The sequence below is a fragment of the Rattus rattus genome, chromosome 9, assembly GCF_011064425.1.
Source record: "Rattus rattus isolate New Zealand chromosome 9, Rrattus_CSIRO_v1, whole genome shotgun sequence".
In the NCBI taxonomy this organism is placed as follows: Eukaryota; Metazoa; Chordata; class Mammalia; order Rodentia; family Muridae; genus Rattus; species Rattus rattus.
Window position 1 is genome coordinate 8,670,587 of NC_046162.1, and position 15,303 is coordinate 8,685,889.

At 43.3% G+C, this 15,303-nt stretch overlaps 2 protein-coding genes across 5 annotated transcripts in view; one reads left to right on the forward strand and one right to left on the reverse strand.

Moving 5' to 3' along the window:
* Positions 1-15,303, reverse strand: part of Parn (poly(A)-specific ribonuclease) — a 129,900-nt gene that overhangs the window by 65,589 nt on the left and 49,008 nt on the right. The window lies entirely within an intron of this gene.
* On the forward strand, positions 9,827-10,115 carry LOC116908589 (dynein light chain 1, cytoplasmic-like). The gene has a single exon (XM_032911808.1). The coding sequence runs from the start codon at positions 9,827-9,829 to the stop codon at positions 10,094-10,096; it is 270 nt and encodes an 89-aa protein (XP_032767699.1). The 3' UTR covers positions 10,097-10,115.

A 15,303-nucleotide genomic window follows, 5' to 3' on the forward strand; every position in this document is an offset into this window, starting at 1 on the left:
CATGGGCACTGGGAAAAACTTCCTGAACAAAACACGAATGGCTTATGCTCTAAGATCAAGAATCGAGAAATGGGACCTCATAAAATGCACAGCTTCTGTAAGTCAAAGGACATTGTCATTAGAACAAAATAGCATCCAACAGATTGGAAAAAGATCTTTACCAATCCTACATCTGAAAGAACTCAAAAAGTTAGACTCCAGAGAGCCAAATAACAGGGGTTGGAGATTTAGCTCAGTGGTGAAGCGCTTGCCTAGCAAGCGCAAGGCCCTGGGTTTGGTCCCCAGCTCCGAAAAAAAAGAAGAAAAAAAATGGGGTACAGAGCTAAACGAAACATTCTCAGCTGAGGATTATCGGATGGCCAAAAAGCACCTAAAGAAATGTTCAACATCCTTAGTCATCAGGGAAATGCAAATCAAAGCAACCCTGAAATTCCACCTCACACCAGTCAGAATGGCTAAGATCAAAAACTCAGGTGACAGTAGATTCTGGTGAGGATGTGGAGAAAGTGGAACACTCCTCCATTATTGGTGGGATTGCAAGCTGGTACAACTACTATGGAAATCAGTCTGGAGGTTCCTCAGAAAGTTGAACATTCCACTACCTGAGGACCCAGCTATACCTCTCCTGGGCACAGATGCAAAAAATGTTCCAACATGTAACAAGGACACATGCTCCATTATGTTCATAGCAGCCTTATTTATAATAGCCAGAAGCTGGAAAGAACCCAGATGCCCTTCAACAGAGGAATGGATACAGAAAATGTGGTACATCTATACAATGGAGTACTACTCAGTTATCAAAAACAATGACTTCATGAAATTCATAGGCAAATAGATTGAATTAGAAAATAGCATCCTGAGTGAGCTAACCCAGTCACAGAAAAACATACATGGTATGCACTCACTGATAAATGGATATTAGCACAAAAGCTTGAATTACCGAAGATACAATCCACAGACCACATGAAGATCAAGAAGAAGGATGACCAAGTTTACTCTTTCTTAAAATGGGGAACAAAAATATACATAGGAAGGGATATGGAGGCAAAGTTTGGAGCAGAGACTAAAGGCCATTCAGAGCCTGCCTGACATGGGTATACAGCATATATATATATCACCAAAACTAGACAATATTAATGAAGTTAAGAAGTAGTACATGCTGACAGGAGCTAGATATAGCTCTCTCCTGAGGGACACAGCCAGAGCACATCAAATTCAGAGGCGAATGCTAGCAGCACACCATTGAAGTGAGAATGAGATCACCATTGGAGGAGTTAGAGAAAGGATTGAAAGAGCTGAAGGGGCTTGCAACCCCGTAAGAACAACAATACCAACCAACCATAGCTCCCCAGGGTCTAAATCACTCTCCAAAGACTATCCATGGACTGGCTCACGGCTGTAACTGCATATATAGCAGAAGATAGTCTTGTAGAGCACCAATGGAAGGAGTAGCCCTGGGTGGTGCCAAGGCTGGCCTCCCCAGCTTAGGGGAATGTGTCGGGGGTGGGTGTGTGTGCAGAGGGGGGGTTGGGGAGGGGAACACCTGTACAGAAGAAGGGGAGGAGGATGGCACAGGGGAATTATGTCTGGGAAGCTGGGAAAGAGAATAACATTTGAAATGAGAATAAAAAAAATCCAATTAAAAAAAAGTAAACTTAAAAAAAATTACTTGTTAATTATATCTGTCTGCAATAGCTTTCTTTTCCTTTGTTTGCTAGATTATGAACAAAATCCAGCTTTCTGTTCAGTCTGCGATGATATTAACAAGCCCTACTTGGGTAACAATGTATTGTGTGCTCCTGTTCGAGGAGCCATTATACAGCAGATTAAAAAGGCAATCTAAGTGCTCAACATGCAGTTAGTTTGGCTTCGGTGACCTGCAATTAAGGCACATTATTCTCAAGCACTCAAAGGCATGTAGGGTATGATTAGCTCACATATAAACCATTGGTAGAAGAACTTTGTTCTGTTACTGTAAGAAAAAGAAAAGTCTATAGTCAGTGGCTTGAGAGTTTGTGCGGGCCTCCAGGATAATAAAGCAAATCCTACAACTAAGAAATCACCAATATAAGCTAATGTCCACTACTGTGCTTTTATCAGTTATGTCACCCACATGAACCAAGGTTCCCACAGTGCGAGAAAGTGACAAAGCAGCACATAGCACTGCACATCTGAGATCACTGGGCAGCCATCATTGTACCTTCCACCAAGAGCCTGGCACGGTTCGCAAGTTCATGGCAGGGAAAGTTTTAGACTTTATATAATTTCCAGTTCTCCTTTTAGTAGATTTACATAGTTTCCCCAATTCTGAAAGTCAAATTAAAAATAAAACAAAAATATTCACTTCAGACCAACAAGATGGCACAATAGGTTAAGGTGTTTGCCTTACAAGCCAGGTGGCCTGAGTCTGATTCTAAGGTGGAAGGAGAGAAAGGATACCACACAGAGGAGCTTCACAATCACACTGTGGCAAACACTCACATGCACATCACTGACACATTTGTTGAGGTTTGGTCTTTTGCTACGCTAAGTATTGGATGCTCCCACAGAGCACAAATAGACCCAGGTGATGCTAGGTGACCTTGCCTCCAAATTATCCCTGATTGATAAATAAAGATACTGACAGCAAGAGTTGGGCAGAAGAGAAAAAGGCAGGATTTAGGGTTCCCAGACTTAGAGTCGGAAAGTCACAAGGTGGGAAAAAGGAATATGGAGAGGAAGAAGCTGCCATGGGGTAAGAATCTTAAAATAATGGCCATGCTGATTGGCTAGTTGGAGTTAAGAGCAGCAAAGATGAAACATGCCAAATCATACAGAGGGATTATCGGCTGGGAAATAGGCACAATAGCATAGAGAATAGACATCTGCCCAGCTACTGTGCTGATTATCACTGATAAATATAAATGTTGTGTGTCATTTACCTGGGAACCAATTGGTCAAAGGTAGGGTAGAAACCCTGGATTAAGATATTTTCCACAACATATATATATACAGTCATAAATTTGGAAAATTACAAATTGGGGCTGAAAAGTAGTTCAGATATTAAGAGTACTAACTGCTCTTACAGAGAGGACCTGGGTTTTATTCCCTGCAACCACTTGGTGGCTTTCATGTTAGGAACTCCAGTGCCAGGGGATTCAATGTCTTCTTTTAAACTCCTCAGTACTACGCACACATGGTATATAGATATAGTATAGATATAGATAGATATATAGATATAGATAGATATATAGATATAGATAGATATATTGATATAGATATAGATAGATATATAGATATATAGATAGAGATAGATACAGAGATAGATATAGATATAGAGATAGATATAGAGATAGAGATAGAGATAGATAGATATAGATATAGATATGTAGGCAAAACAAGCATACCCATCAAATAAAAAAAGGTTTAAATTCTGGGGGAAAAAAGCAACTTTAAGAAATATGTATCCGAGCTGGTGAGATGGCTGGCTCAGTAGTTAAGCACTTGTTGCTCTTGTAGAGGAAATCCCAGGCCAGCCAGTGCTACATATAGACCCTTTCCAAAAAAAAAAAAAAAAAAAAAAAGAAGAAGGAAAAGGAGAGGAAGTTGAATTGTAAGAGGTTCATTGCTATACATAAACAAAACCATAATCAAAGTTAACTGGCTGCGGGGGTAAAGGTGTCAAGAGTCTCTTTTGGTGGTGACAATTTTTTTGCTGGTTTTTGTTTGTTTTTCCAAAACAGGGTCTCACTATATATCCCTAGCTGGCCTGGTACTCACTATGTAGACCAGGCTGACCTCAACCTCACAGAAATCCCCGTCTCTGTCTCCTGAGTGCTCAAGAGCGAAAACCAGACTCAAAGAGAATCCGAGGACAAGTTATCACAGTTTAAGAAGAAAGCCCCAGGGCAGGCAAGCTATACACCTCCCAGCTGCCAGCAAAGGAAGGGGAGAAATGAAGAAGAGAAGGAAAAGTCACGTGTCTGAGACAGGTAGCATGGAGGCCAGCCACCTGGCAGCAGGCAGCCACATGACAGGGAAGAAAGCTTTAGAAAGAGCAAGGAAGGACATAGCATTAGTTAATGTTTAAGAGCATACTTGGGGGGTTGGGGATTTAGCTCAGTGGTAGAGCGCTTGCCTAGCAAGTGCAAGGCCCTGGGTTCGGTTCTCAGCTGGGGAGTGGGGAGGAGAGCATACCTGGGCTCTAGTCAGCATCTGAAAGAAAAAGACCAGAAGAAAAAGAAACAAGTATGCCTTTGTAAGGAATGGCTGGCAGACCTGGCCACACATCATGGCAGCTCATGAGGAGTGGAAAGAAATTCTGGAAAGGAAAAGTACATTATCTAGAGGCGAACATGCCTTTCTGAGAGTGAGTCCCTTGCTGGGTCCATGGCGTGCCCACTGGATTAACCCTCAGTGGAGTAGAAAAAGACCTGGAGGTGAGTCCACTGTTTACACTCCCCTCCTTAAGTTCTTTGTAGCAAACACAGGGAAATATGGAGAATCATCGCTGCATGCAATTCTCTGCATGAAGGACGGTGAATGGTCAGCACTCAGCAAGACATCTAGACAAACCCCTTAAGGCTCAGGGAAGATTTCAGAAGAGGGGTTGGAATGAATATAGAAAGAGTCAGAAGACAGGAAGAAGGCTGCAGAGCCCTAGCTCCTGGAAAGGACACAGAGAGGCAATCATGAAGTCACAGCTGCTGCACCTACTGGGCCATACACACCAGGGCTGTCTTACAGTCAACTGCGGATAGGAGCCAGGCTCAGAAGGCCCTACCATTTACTGTTGAACTACTGGCAACTAAAGGAGGTGTTAACACCATCTGTCAGCCACTGGTGAGTCCACTAGATGCTAATGTACAGCTCCAAATGCAAGGTCACTGAGACCGTTCTAATTAAACTCTGTGTGTCACAAAAGAGAACAAGTCATGGATATGGAAGGGAAAGAAGAGGAGCTGGCAGGGGACAGAAGAAGATGAGAGGGTAGAGGGGAAAGCAACCAGACTGCACTGTGCACGTGAATGATACTGTCAAAGAGTAAGATTTGGTAATAAAAAGGGAGAAAGTGGGGCTGGAGGGATGGCTCAGCGGTTAAGAGCGCTGACTAATCTTCCTGAGGTCCTGAGTTCAATTCTCAACAACCACATGATGGCGCTCAACCATCTATAATGGAATCTGATGTCCTCTTCTGATGTGTCTGAAGACAGCTACAGTGTACTCACACACAATAAATAAATCTTTTAAAAAAAATAGTTAGAAAGTTTCATCCTCAGGTACAACATCCAAACCTCTCCTGAAAACAGAGTCAGTCTTGACCTGTCAGACTTGCCTTCCCAGTATTTGACAGAAGCCACTTTCATGTGAATTACTAACAACACTTCCTTCAACCTTCACATGTGGGCTGCAGAAAACTAAACAGCCCCCAAAGCAGGGAGAACACAGAAATCAGATCTGTGCATGAGTTGGCACAGAGGCTCTAGAGAGAGCCCCACAAGTGTGAGATTAACCCTAATGCTATGGCTAACTGGCTGCAGAGCTGAACCAAAGTAAACATTCCTATCTCCTATACTGCTGTGTGCAATTGCTGTCACCCTGAGCTTCTGGAGGAGAATTAAACACTCGGTGCGTGAGTTGGCCACAGAGTAGTAAGCTTTAGCCACCAATGTCACACTAAAGAATACCTCTAATCCACACAAAAGACAGAACTGACATCCATAACCTTCATCAGACATGGAATCCTTCCCACTCCAGGGAGAGCACTGAAGTGAAAGGTCATTCTCTGATGATGTAATAGCTTGCCTTAAACTATGGCTATTCTGAATCATTCCCTGCCTGTCCAAGAAAGATTACACGATAATGGCAGTACTAACCCACTATATGCTACAATGTCCACGGAAACACAAGTGCAAATGTGATACACAGAAAGTTAGTGAGACAGTTCAGTGAGTACAGGCTTTGCTGATCTGAGTTCAATCCTCAGGACTTGCATTAGGAAAGATAACAACAGACTCCAGCAAGATGTCTCTGAACTCCACATACATACTGTGGCCCATAAACTGAGGCTAGAGGGTTGAAAACTTATGCAAGACTAAATAACAAAACCCAGCAAGGGATGGGGAGTCCTGCAGGTAGGCTCCTTTGGCATGGAAATTTCCCCAGCAGCTTCCCACCTCTTAATACCACTGTGGGCAGCTGCTGCTACCTGCACTTCTGGAGGCAAATTGGAGAAAGACTGATTCTGATTAGAAATGAAAGAAAATAGTTCTCTACTTTCTGCTCTCTAAATAGGAGACCTTTCAGTATGACAACTGAGAGCACTGAGAAAGAGCAAGTGAGACACACTGCAAAGCAGTGAAATAAGTAGTTAGGGGCTAGAAAGACAATAGCTCGGTGGTAAAGGGCACTTGTTGCTCTTAGAAAGGATGAAAGTTGGGTTCCCAGCACCCACATTGGCTCACAATCACCACCTCTGATTCCAACTTCTAGTCTCTATAGGTACTCACGCATACATAACAGACACACACAGAGATACACACTCATATAACAGATACACACACAACAACAGATTCATATACACACACCTAATAGATATACACATAACAGATACATACACATACAGACACAAGAGATAATAACAGATCTCTCTCTCTCTCTCTCTCTCTCTCTCTCTCTCTCTCTCTCTCTCTCTCTCTCTCACACACACACACACACACACACACACACACACAGACACACCAGTTGGCAAACAGGGAAGAGTGCCAAGAGTCTACTGCCACAGCTACTTGGGTAGCTGATAAAAGAGAATTGCTAGGGACTGGAGAGATGGCTCAGTGGTTAAGAGCACTGACTGCTCTTCCCAAGGTCCTGAGTTCAAATCCCAGCAACCACATGGTGGCTCACAACCATCTGTAATGAGATCTGATACCCTCTTCTGGTGTGTCTGAAGACAGTTATAGTGTACTTATACATAAAATAAATAAGTATATATTTTAAAAAAAAGAGAGAGAGAGAGAGAATTGCTAGAGGCCAAAGGTTTCTGTCTAGCTTGGGCAACGTGGTAAGACTCCTTTCCTTTCCCTTCTTAAAACAAAACAGAATCGGTTAAGCTATGAAAGGAAAATATAATACAGTATAGGTAGATACTGACAAGATACTCAAATCCAAGGAGAAGGTCTCCATAAGACCCACCTGGAGGACAGCAAGGGCAGCTCTACACAATGCTGATCAATCATTTCATAAATATCTTCTTCCTCATACATTTTCATTGGTAGGTGTATGTGTGTGTGTGTGTGTATGAATGAATATATGCGATTAATTTAATTTTTTTTGATTTATTTACTTATATGTAAGTACACTGTAACTATCTTTAAACACACCAGAAGAGGGCACCAAATCTCATTACAGGTGGTTATGAGCCACCATGTGGTTGCTGGGAATTGAACTCAGGACCTCTGGAAGAGCAGTCAGTGCTCTTAACCGCTGAGCCATCTCTCCAGCCCTGATTAATTTAATTTTAATTGCATGTCAGGCCTGGTTCCTAAGGCCAGAAGACAACCACTCTGTGGGTGCTAAGAACTGAACCTGGATCCTCTCTGCAAAAACAGCAAGTGCTCTCAACTGCCAGCCATCTCTGTAGCTTTTATATTTTTAACTTGTAAGCCTATACAGTAGTATAATCAATTGAAAAAGGGTATAGTTTGAATAGGTATGGCCCACATAGACTCATGTGTTTGAATGCTTGGCCCATAGGAAGTGGCACTATTAGGAGGTGTGACCTTGTTAGGGTAGGTGTGACCTTATCATTGTGGGGGTGGGCTTTGAAGTCTTATATGCTCAAGTTCACCCCAATGTAGGATGGAGTTTCCTGGATAAAGATGTAGAACTCTCAGCTCCTTCTCTAGCACTTGTTTCTGTCTGGATGCTGCCATACTTTCCTCTGGTCTGGTGATAATAGACTAGATCACTGAAACTGTAAGCCAGCCCCAATTAAATGTTTTCCTCTATAAAAGTTGTCTTGGTCATGGTGTCTCTTCACAGCAATAAAACCCTAAGACAAATGGGAAATAGTGATCTCAATTAGTAAATATAAAAGACGCCAATCAAGACAGCTGGAGAGACTGCTCTTCCAGAGGTCCTGAGTTCAATTCCCAGCAACCACATGGTGGCTCACAACCATCTGTAATGGGGATCCGATGCCCTCTTCTGGTGTGTCTGAAGACAGTGACAGTGTATTCACACACATTAAATAAATAAATCTTAGAAATAAATAAATTAATTAATTAATTAAAAAAAAGACTCCAAGAATAGATGTATTGGAAATTCAGTAAAATGACAGTGGATTTACTTTGGGCTGAGAAACTTCAATTTATTTTTTGTTTGTTTGTTTGTTTTAATCTGTTAAAAAAAAAAAACCTGAATGTTAACTTCAGCTTCTTGAGATCCTTCAAGGTCTAGAGGACAGGTAGAGAATTATTTAAACAGGCTGGGAGGAAGAGTTTCATGTTCAGTGAATGTCCCTGAGCCATTACAGGGGCAGAGAACAGAACAGAACTTCAGTGCCGACCAAGCCTTATCTCCACTGCAAGGCACTCTCCAGGGACTTCCCCAACAAATGGTGTATATGAAGGGGTACATGCCTTTACTCCAGCACTCAGGAGGTGCAGGCAGGCAAACATCAGTAAATTCAAGGCCAACCTGATCTACAAAGTGAGTTCCAGGACAGCCAGGGTTACACAGAGAAACCATGTCTGGAAAAACAAAAACCAAACAAAAAATTCCGTGTTGATGGTATGCATTGAGTCCATTAGAAGGGACTGGGGACCAGATGCCCACTCTGCAGCAACATCTATCCCCTTAAGTAATGACCCCAGATGCTTGTGGGGGTAGTAGTTAATGCTCCAAGGGCTGATTAATTTCTAGCTGCTATGATGGCATATAGCCCAGATATGGGAAATGAGAATACTGCCCAATAAGGAACTCTAAGGAGAATGAATTTTCAAAGCAACTGGAACAATACAACAGTGCAGAAAGCTGTGTGGCCACAGACCAGAGGACCACCATGCTATGTCTGCAGGACAAAACATTCTGCTACCTGGGCATCTGATCAGTATGATCCTGCATATCTGTGTTAAGAACACTGCAGAGGTAAGAGCTGAGACACCTGAGGGTCTGAATACAGGGTTTAACTTTCTGCTCCATCAAACACTTGTTCACTCAGGACTGACTGACTGGAGTTTCACTGTCATGATATGTCTTAATAAGGGACTGTGTCTGTTCTGGTTTTTCTCCTTACTAAATATTTCACTCTTTGCCAAGCACAGTGGCATCGTTCTCTATCACTAAGCTGAAGCACCAAAATGTTAAATGCTGCCTGAACCAACAGAAAGAATCCCTAACCTCCAGATAGGGAATTCAGACCTTGTAGCAAGCACCAGCTGTACTATAATTGCCAATAGGGCATAGCAGTAAAAACACGCATAGGATTATAGTATGCCATACCTCACTGTTAAACGCATTTATGTGTTACTAAAACAACCAACCAACAAAAGTCCAATCTTGCCATGAGGTCGAAAGCATGCTGCACTGCTCACAAAATAAACACATTCACTTGATCCACTAGACTTCCCATGCAAACACTGGCCAGAAGGGACTTACTGTGGTTTATTTTGTTTTCACTCAGGTAGGGACTACAATTTTCAGTCTAAATAGAGGATCACCCATATTTGTCCAGAAGCCAATGCCACGGCTTCAGTAGCGACCCGCTGTCCTCTGCTGCTTGAGCAGCGCCAGCACCTTCCCTAGGAGCTTGCAGCAGCCGGCTGGCCCCTGCTCCATGGTAACCATGTGCGACTGGAAGGTGGTGATCACAAACGCAGACAAGTTGGAAGGGATGCAACAGGACTCGGTGGAGCGCGCTGCTCAGGCGCTGGAGAAGTGCAGCATGGAGAAGGGTATTGCGGCCCCTAGCAAGGAGGAGTCTAACAAGAAGTCCAACCCCACCTGGCACTGCATCGTGGGCCGGACCTTCGGTAGCTACGTGACACATGAGACCAAACCCTTCATCCACTTCTCCCTGGGTCAGGTGACCGTTCTTCTGTTCAAATCTGGTTAATAGCGTGGATTGTGCCAAACACCCAGTGATCCATCTGAAAACAAGGACTGCATCCTCAATTCCAATACCAGAGTCTTCTGAATATCCAAATATCTGAGTCCTCAGCCTTGCTAAGGGAACACCTCATTTGAATCTGTTGGGTTTTGTACAGGGCACCATTCTCTGTACACATTTGTGGTTATAAAATTAGTAAAACAGCTTACATTTGTATTTATTTTCTAGTCCATACTTCTGTACCCCCATTTTTTTTCTCCCTTAGGTCATTCCTTTAAAATAAATCTGTTGGAGATGAGATTAGACAAGATGATGCCAACCTGGGTACTAACTGATGCCAATTCTGAGTAATCTGGTATGCCCAGGACAGGATGATCCTTTACCTTGATGAACAGTGTACAAAACTACGTTTAAAACTTAGTAGTGCAAATAGGAGGCCAAGGCAGGAAGATCACAAACTCAAGGCCAGCCTGGGCTACATAACAAGAGCCACCTCTCTGGGTGTTGTGACTCTTGTCCAGCAGATGTTCCCTGGTACTATGGCTCTCCCTCTTCAATTTAGCCACCTCTTAAGCCAACCTCTTAGTAGAGATGAGCCCACGAAGACACATCTATGCATCTGGGAGATTGGAAGTCCAAGAAGTGGTCACAATAGACCACAATTACAAAAGGAAATGTTCCTGGTGTTTCTGAAATGTCAATAGTTTTAGCACATTATACTCCACTGGAGCAATACACTGCTTAAAAACAAACGGGCCATCAAAGGACACATCCATAGGAAGGGGAAAGGCTAAAGGAGAGAAAGCAGGCTGGGGTGCATGAGGGCCACAGAGTTCTGCTAGAGGATCAACAGGTTCTACATTAGAGGGTACTGGTGGTTGCTCAATATTGTATTTAAATGGCAAAGCCAGAAAAGGTTATGAGTGTTTTATTACAATTCTGAAAAATTAATAGCCCTGGCTGGTAAATGGCTCAGTGAGTCAAAATGCTGGCCACACAGGCCTGAAGACAGCTAATGGCAGCAGAAAACTGGCTCCCAAAAGTTGTCCTCTGACCACCACATATCTGTGTAGAGTATACACCCACACATACACATATACCCACAAAATGAATTCTTTAAAGATTTATTTATTTATTTTGAGAACACTGTCGCTGTCTTCAGACACACCAGAAGAGGGCATCAGATCCCATTACAGATGGTTGTGAGCCACCATGTGGTTGCTGGGAATTGAACTCAGGACCTCTGGAAGAGCAGTCAGTGCTCTTAACCACTGAGCCATCTCTCCAGCCCCACAAAATGAATTCTTAAAAACTAACTTTATCTGCCAAAACATTAAATTATATGCTCTACATGGACAGACGAGCCATGTTGTGCTGGACCTTCCATCTCAGTACAGCAGGTGAAAACGAAGAGGGAAAGAAACAGAGCACACTGAGTACTACCCTCACCCAGTGAAAACACCACCGAACAGCTGGCAGCCAGCGGAGGACAGCCTCTTGGCTCTAAGGGGAAAACAAAACAGATGACAAGTGACCCATTCAAGTCTTCTCCCTACAAGTACAGTTTCTCTTCTCCTGCTTTCTGTCAAGGGTCATAATTTAATACAAATTCCTATTTAAAGAGTCTGGATGGTGCAGAAGACACGATTACACAGTGTCTCCTGTAGGAACCAAACAGCACTTCTTCCACTCTCCACACCTGTCCAGAGGATCAGAGGCAAGAGAGACAAGTTGCCCGAGGCCTGTGTGCTCTGCACGGAGCACACTCTGCTTTGTTGTTCCAAAGAGTCCCGCAGAAGAGCCCTAGCTGCCACAATTTGCAGATGAGAAAGATGAAACCCAGAAGAGTGAGCAAATGGTCTTAAACTCGGACGGAAACAACCCTGTGGCCCTGTCACACATGTGCTAGCGCCACAGCTCACACTTGCATTAACAAGTGGCAAGCTATAAGGAGGGGGCGACTGCTCTGTGTGGCCAGGGACAGAAGTCTCTCTGGGGGCTGAGCAGAGAGACAGGAAAGTATGTCCTCCCCCACACATTAACACCAAACATCCTAACATTGCATACACGCTGCTGGGCAGTAATGGCTCTCTTTCCAGGAGCTGAGGCTCTAATCCTTAGTATTTTATTTTCCTATAATCCTTCAGTCTCAAAATCCCTTCAATGAAGTGGTACACATCTTTAATCCCAGTACTCAGGAGGCAGAAAAAGGATCTCTAATGAGTTTGAGGCCAGCTTGGTCTACAAAGTGGCTTCCACAACAGACAGGGTTACATAGAGAGACGCTGACTCAAAAAACACCAAACAAATCAATCAACTTTGATAAATTTTGAGCCATATTTATTACGAAAACAAACAAACAAACAAACAAACAAAAGAAGGGGCCATCAAGATGGCGAGCCTGTCAACCTGAGTTTAATCCCTAGAGCCACCCTAAAGATAAAAGGAGAGAACTAACTCCCAAAAGTTGTCTTCTAACATCCACACATGCACCAAGGTATGCATGAGCTACAGCATGCATGCATCTGGACTCACAGTACTCCCCAACTACTAGTAAGTAAAAAAAAGAAAAAAGTAAAGAAAGACCCTGTCTATTGCCTGAAGTACATTTGGCCTAATGCTGCTTGTGTTATAATGTTAATTTTGGTCCCCCAAACTGCTTACACCTAAGACACTGAGGGACCCTGCCCCCAGTTGGCTCTGATTGGTAAATAAAGATGCCAGTAGCCAATGGCTAGGCAGGACAGACAGAGGCGGGACTTTTAGGATTCCCAGGATGGGAAGAGAGAGGAGAGGAAGAAAGAGAATTGCCAGGAGAGCAGCTAGGACAGACCAGTCAGGTAAGAATTCAGGTAAGAAACTAGATAAGATGGATGAAGCAAAGAAGTGCAGACTGACAGGAACCGGATGTAGATCTCTCCTGAGAGACACAGCCAGAATATGGCAAATACATAGGCGAATGCCAGCAGCAAACCACTGAACTGAGAACAGGACCCCCGTTGAAAGAGTCAGTGAAAGGACTGGAAGAGCTTGAAGGGGCTTGAGACCCCATATGAACAACAATGCCAACCAACCAGAGCTTCCAGGGACTAAGCCACTACCCAAAGACTAAACATGGACTGACCCTGGGCTCCAACCTCATAGGTAGCAATGAACAGCCTAGTAAGTGCACCAGTGGAAGAGGAAGCCCTTGGTCCTGCCAAGACTGAACCCCCAGTGAACGTGATTGTTGGGGGGAGGTCGGTAATGGGGGGAGGATGGGGAGGGGAACACCCATATAGAAGGGGAGGAGGAGGGATTAGGGGGATGTTGGCCTGGAAACCGGGCAAGGGAATAACAATCGAAATGTAAATGAGAAACACCCAAGTTAATAAAGATGGGGAAAAAAAAAGAATTCAGGTAAGTGGCTCTAATGGCCACATCCCTAATTGGGGAGAAATGAAATACAGATTTTAATCCGAGGGGAGTATTTGCAAGTCGTTGGAAGGATTAGAAGTGCCCAGCCTTTGAGCTACCCAAGGCATATCAAAATTAACTGGTGTGTGTGTGTGTGTGTGTGTGTGTGTGTGTGTGTGTGTGTGTGTGTGTGTGTGTCTTTCTTTCATTTGCAAATCCAGATAGCTGTTGGGCAGGTGCACTCATGCAACCCATCAGGAGCACAGGGCAGGTTAACTAACTATAGCTAAAATTGCCAGAACATGGTCACTTTCCATAGATGAAAGGAACAAACCATGGGTGTGCTTTATTTGGGGGACTGAACCATAAGAAATCTCCCCTCTCTACCTGCTGCTCTTAAACATACTGTCACAACCTTTCATAACTGTAGCATTATCGTCATCTGAATAACAACGTTCTTAACTACCCAGTTCAAAGTGCTCTTGCTTCCCTGACCAGGCCGGCACAATCTTCCCACATGAAAGCAGAACATGCAACTGTACACTTCACACTTCACACTTCACACTTGCAGCTGTATCTATATCCAAAGGGTAAAACACTTAACTGCTAGCTTTAAAGCTAAAAATGTGAAACCTACCTCTTACCACAACCACAATCATTTTTAGGGAGCAGGACAGGGAGGCAGTGCTGAGTAGAGGTGGAACTCCTAATTTCATAAAGCTTCATAGAAGGTTATCTGCAAGAGATGTCAGGATGCCTTGCAGACAGAAAGCTGTTCACAGGATACAAGGCAAAGGCCTGACTCTCCTTTGTGGTTCAGTAATAGTAAAAGCATATTTTTATCTCATTCTATCTAGAAAGGGTTTGGCCAAAGTATCCTCTCTAAGTCTGGTTTTCTATGCATTGATTAAAATAGACCAAGGTTATAAAATAGACCATGTCCTGACCAGAGAGTTCCCCACAGAAACAAGCAGGACACTGCCACCAGATTCTCATTGCCATGACTCAGTGTCTTTGACTCTCTCTCTCTCTCTCTCTCTCTCTCTTTCTCTCTCTCTACACACACTCACACACACACACACACACACACACACACACACACACACACACACACACACATGGACTTCACTGGCTAGAGGTGTAGCTCAGTCATAAGGCTTAGCACACACAGGATCACAGGATACAGGGTTCCATCCTCATTGTCGGTGGGTACACGCACATTCACATGCATACACATTTTTCCATGGTAATATGAGTATATTTCTGCTAAAGGTTTACCCTTTTCTTCTTTGTTAAAAGTTCTCTATATAATTCTTACTCTATGTGTGCATGCTATGTGTATGTGGTTGCACATGTTACAGCATTCGTGTGGAAGTCAGAACAACTCTGTGGAGTGAGTTCTCTCACTCTAACTTTAATAGATTCTAAGAACCAAACTCATGTTGCCAGGCTTGTGTGCCAAGTGCCTTTACCTGCCAACCTGTCTCAAACTTTACTTGTAAATAGAAATCTGATGACACCAGAACACACTACTGTTTGTGATGTGTGAGGGAAGCATAGTATCCAGCAGACTTCATGCCAGTCTGTGGTACAGACTTAAGAAGATACAAAGATAATCACTGCTCTAAAATAAGAGGTAAACACTAAGAAAATTATTTTTCACCCTTTTTACCCCACTCTTAATGAACTGGCCAAAGACAGAAATGCCTTTTGTGTTAGTACAACTCATTTTCCATGCAAAAAACTTCAACTTAATTTCCAATAAACATCACACTGTTACATAGATCTTTTGAAAAGGCCATCAATTATCATACATA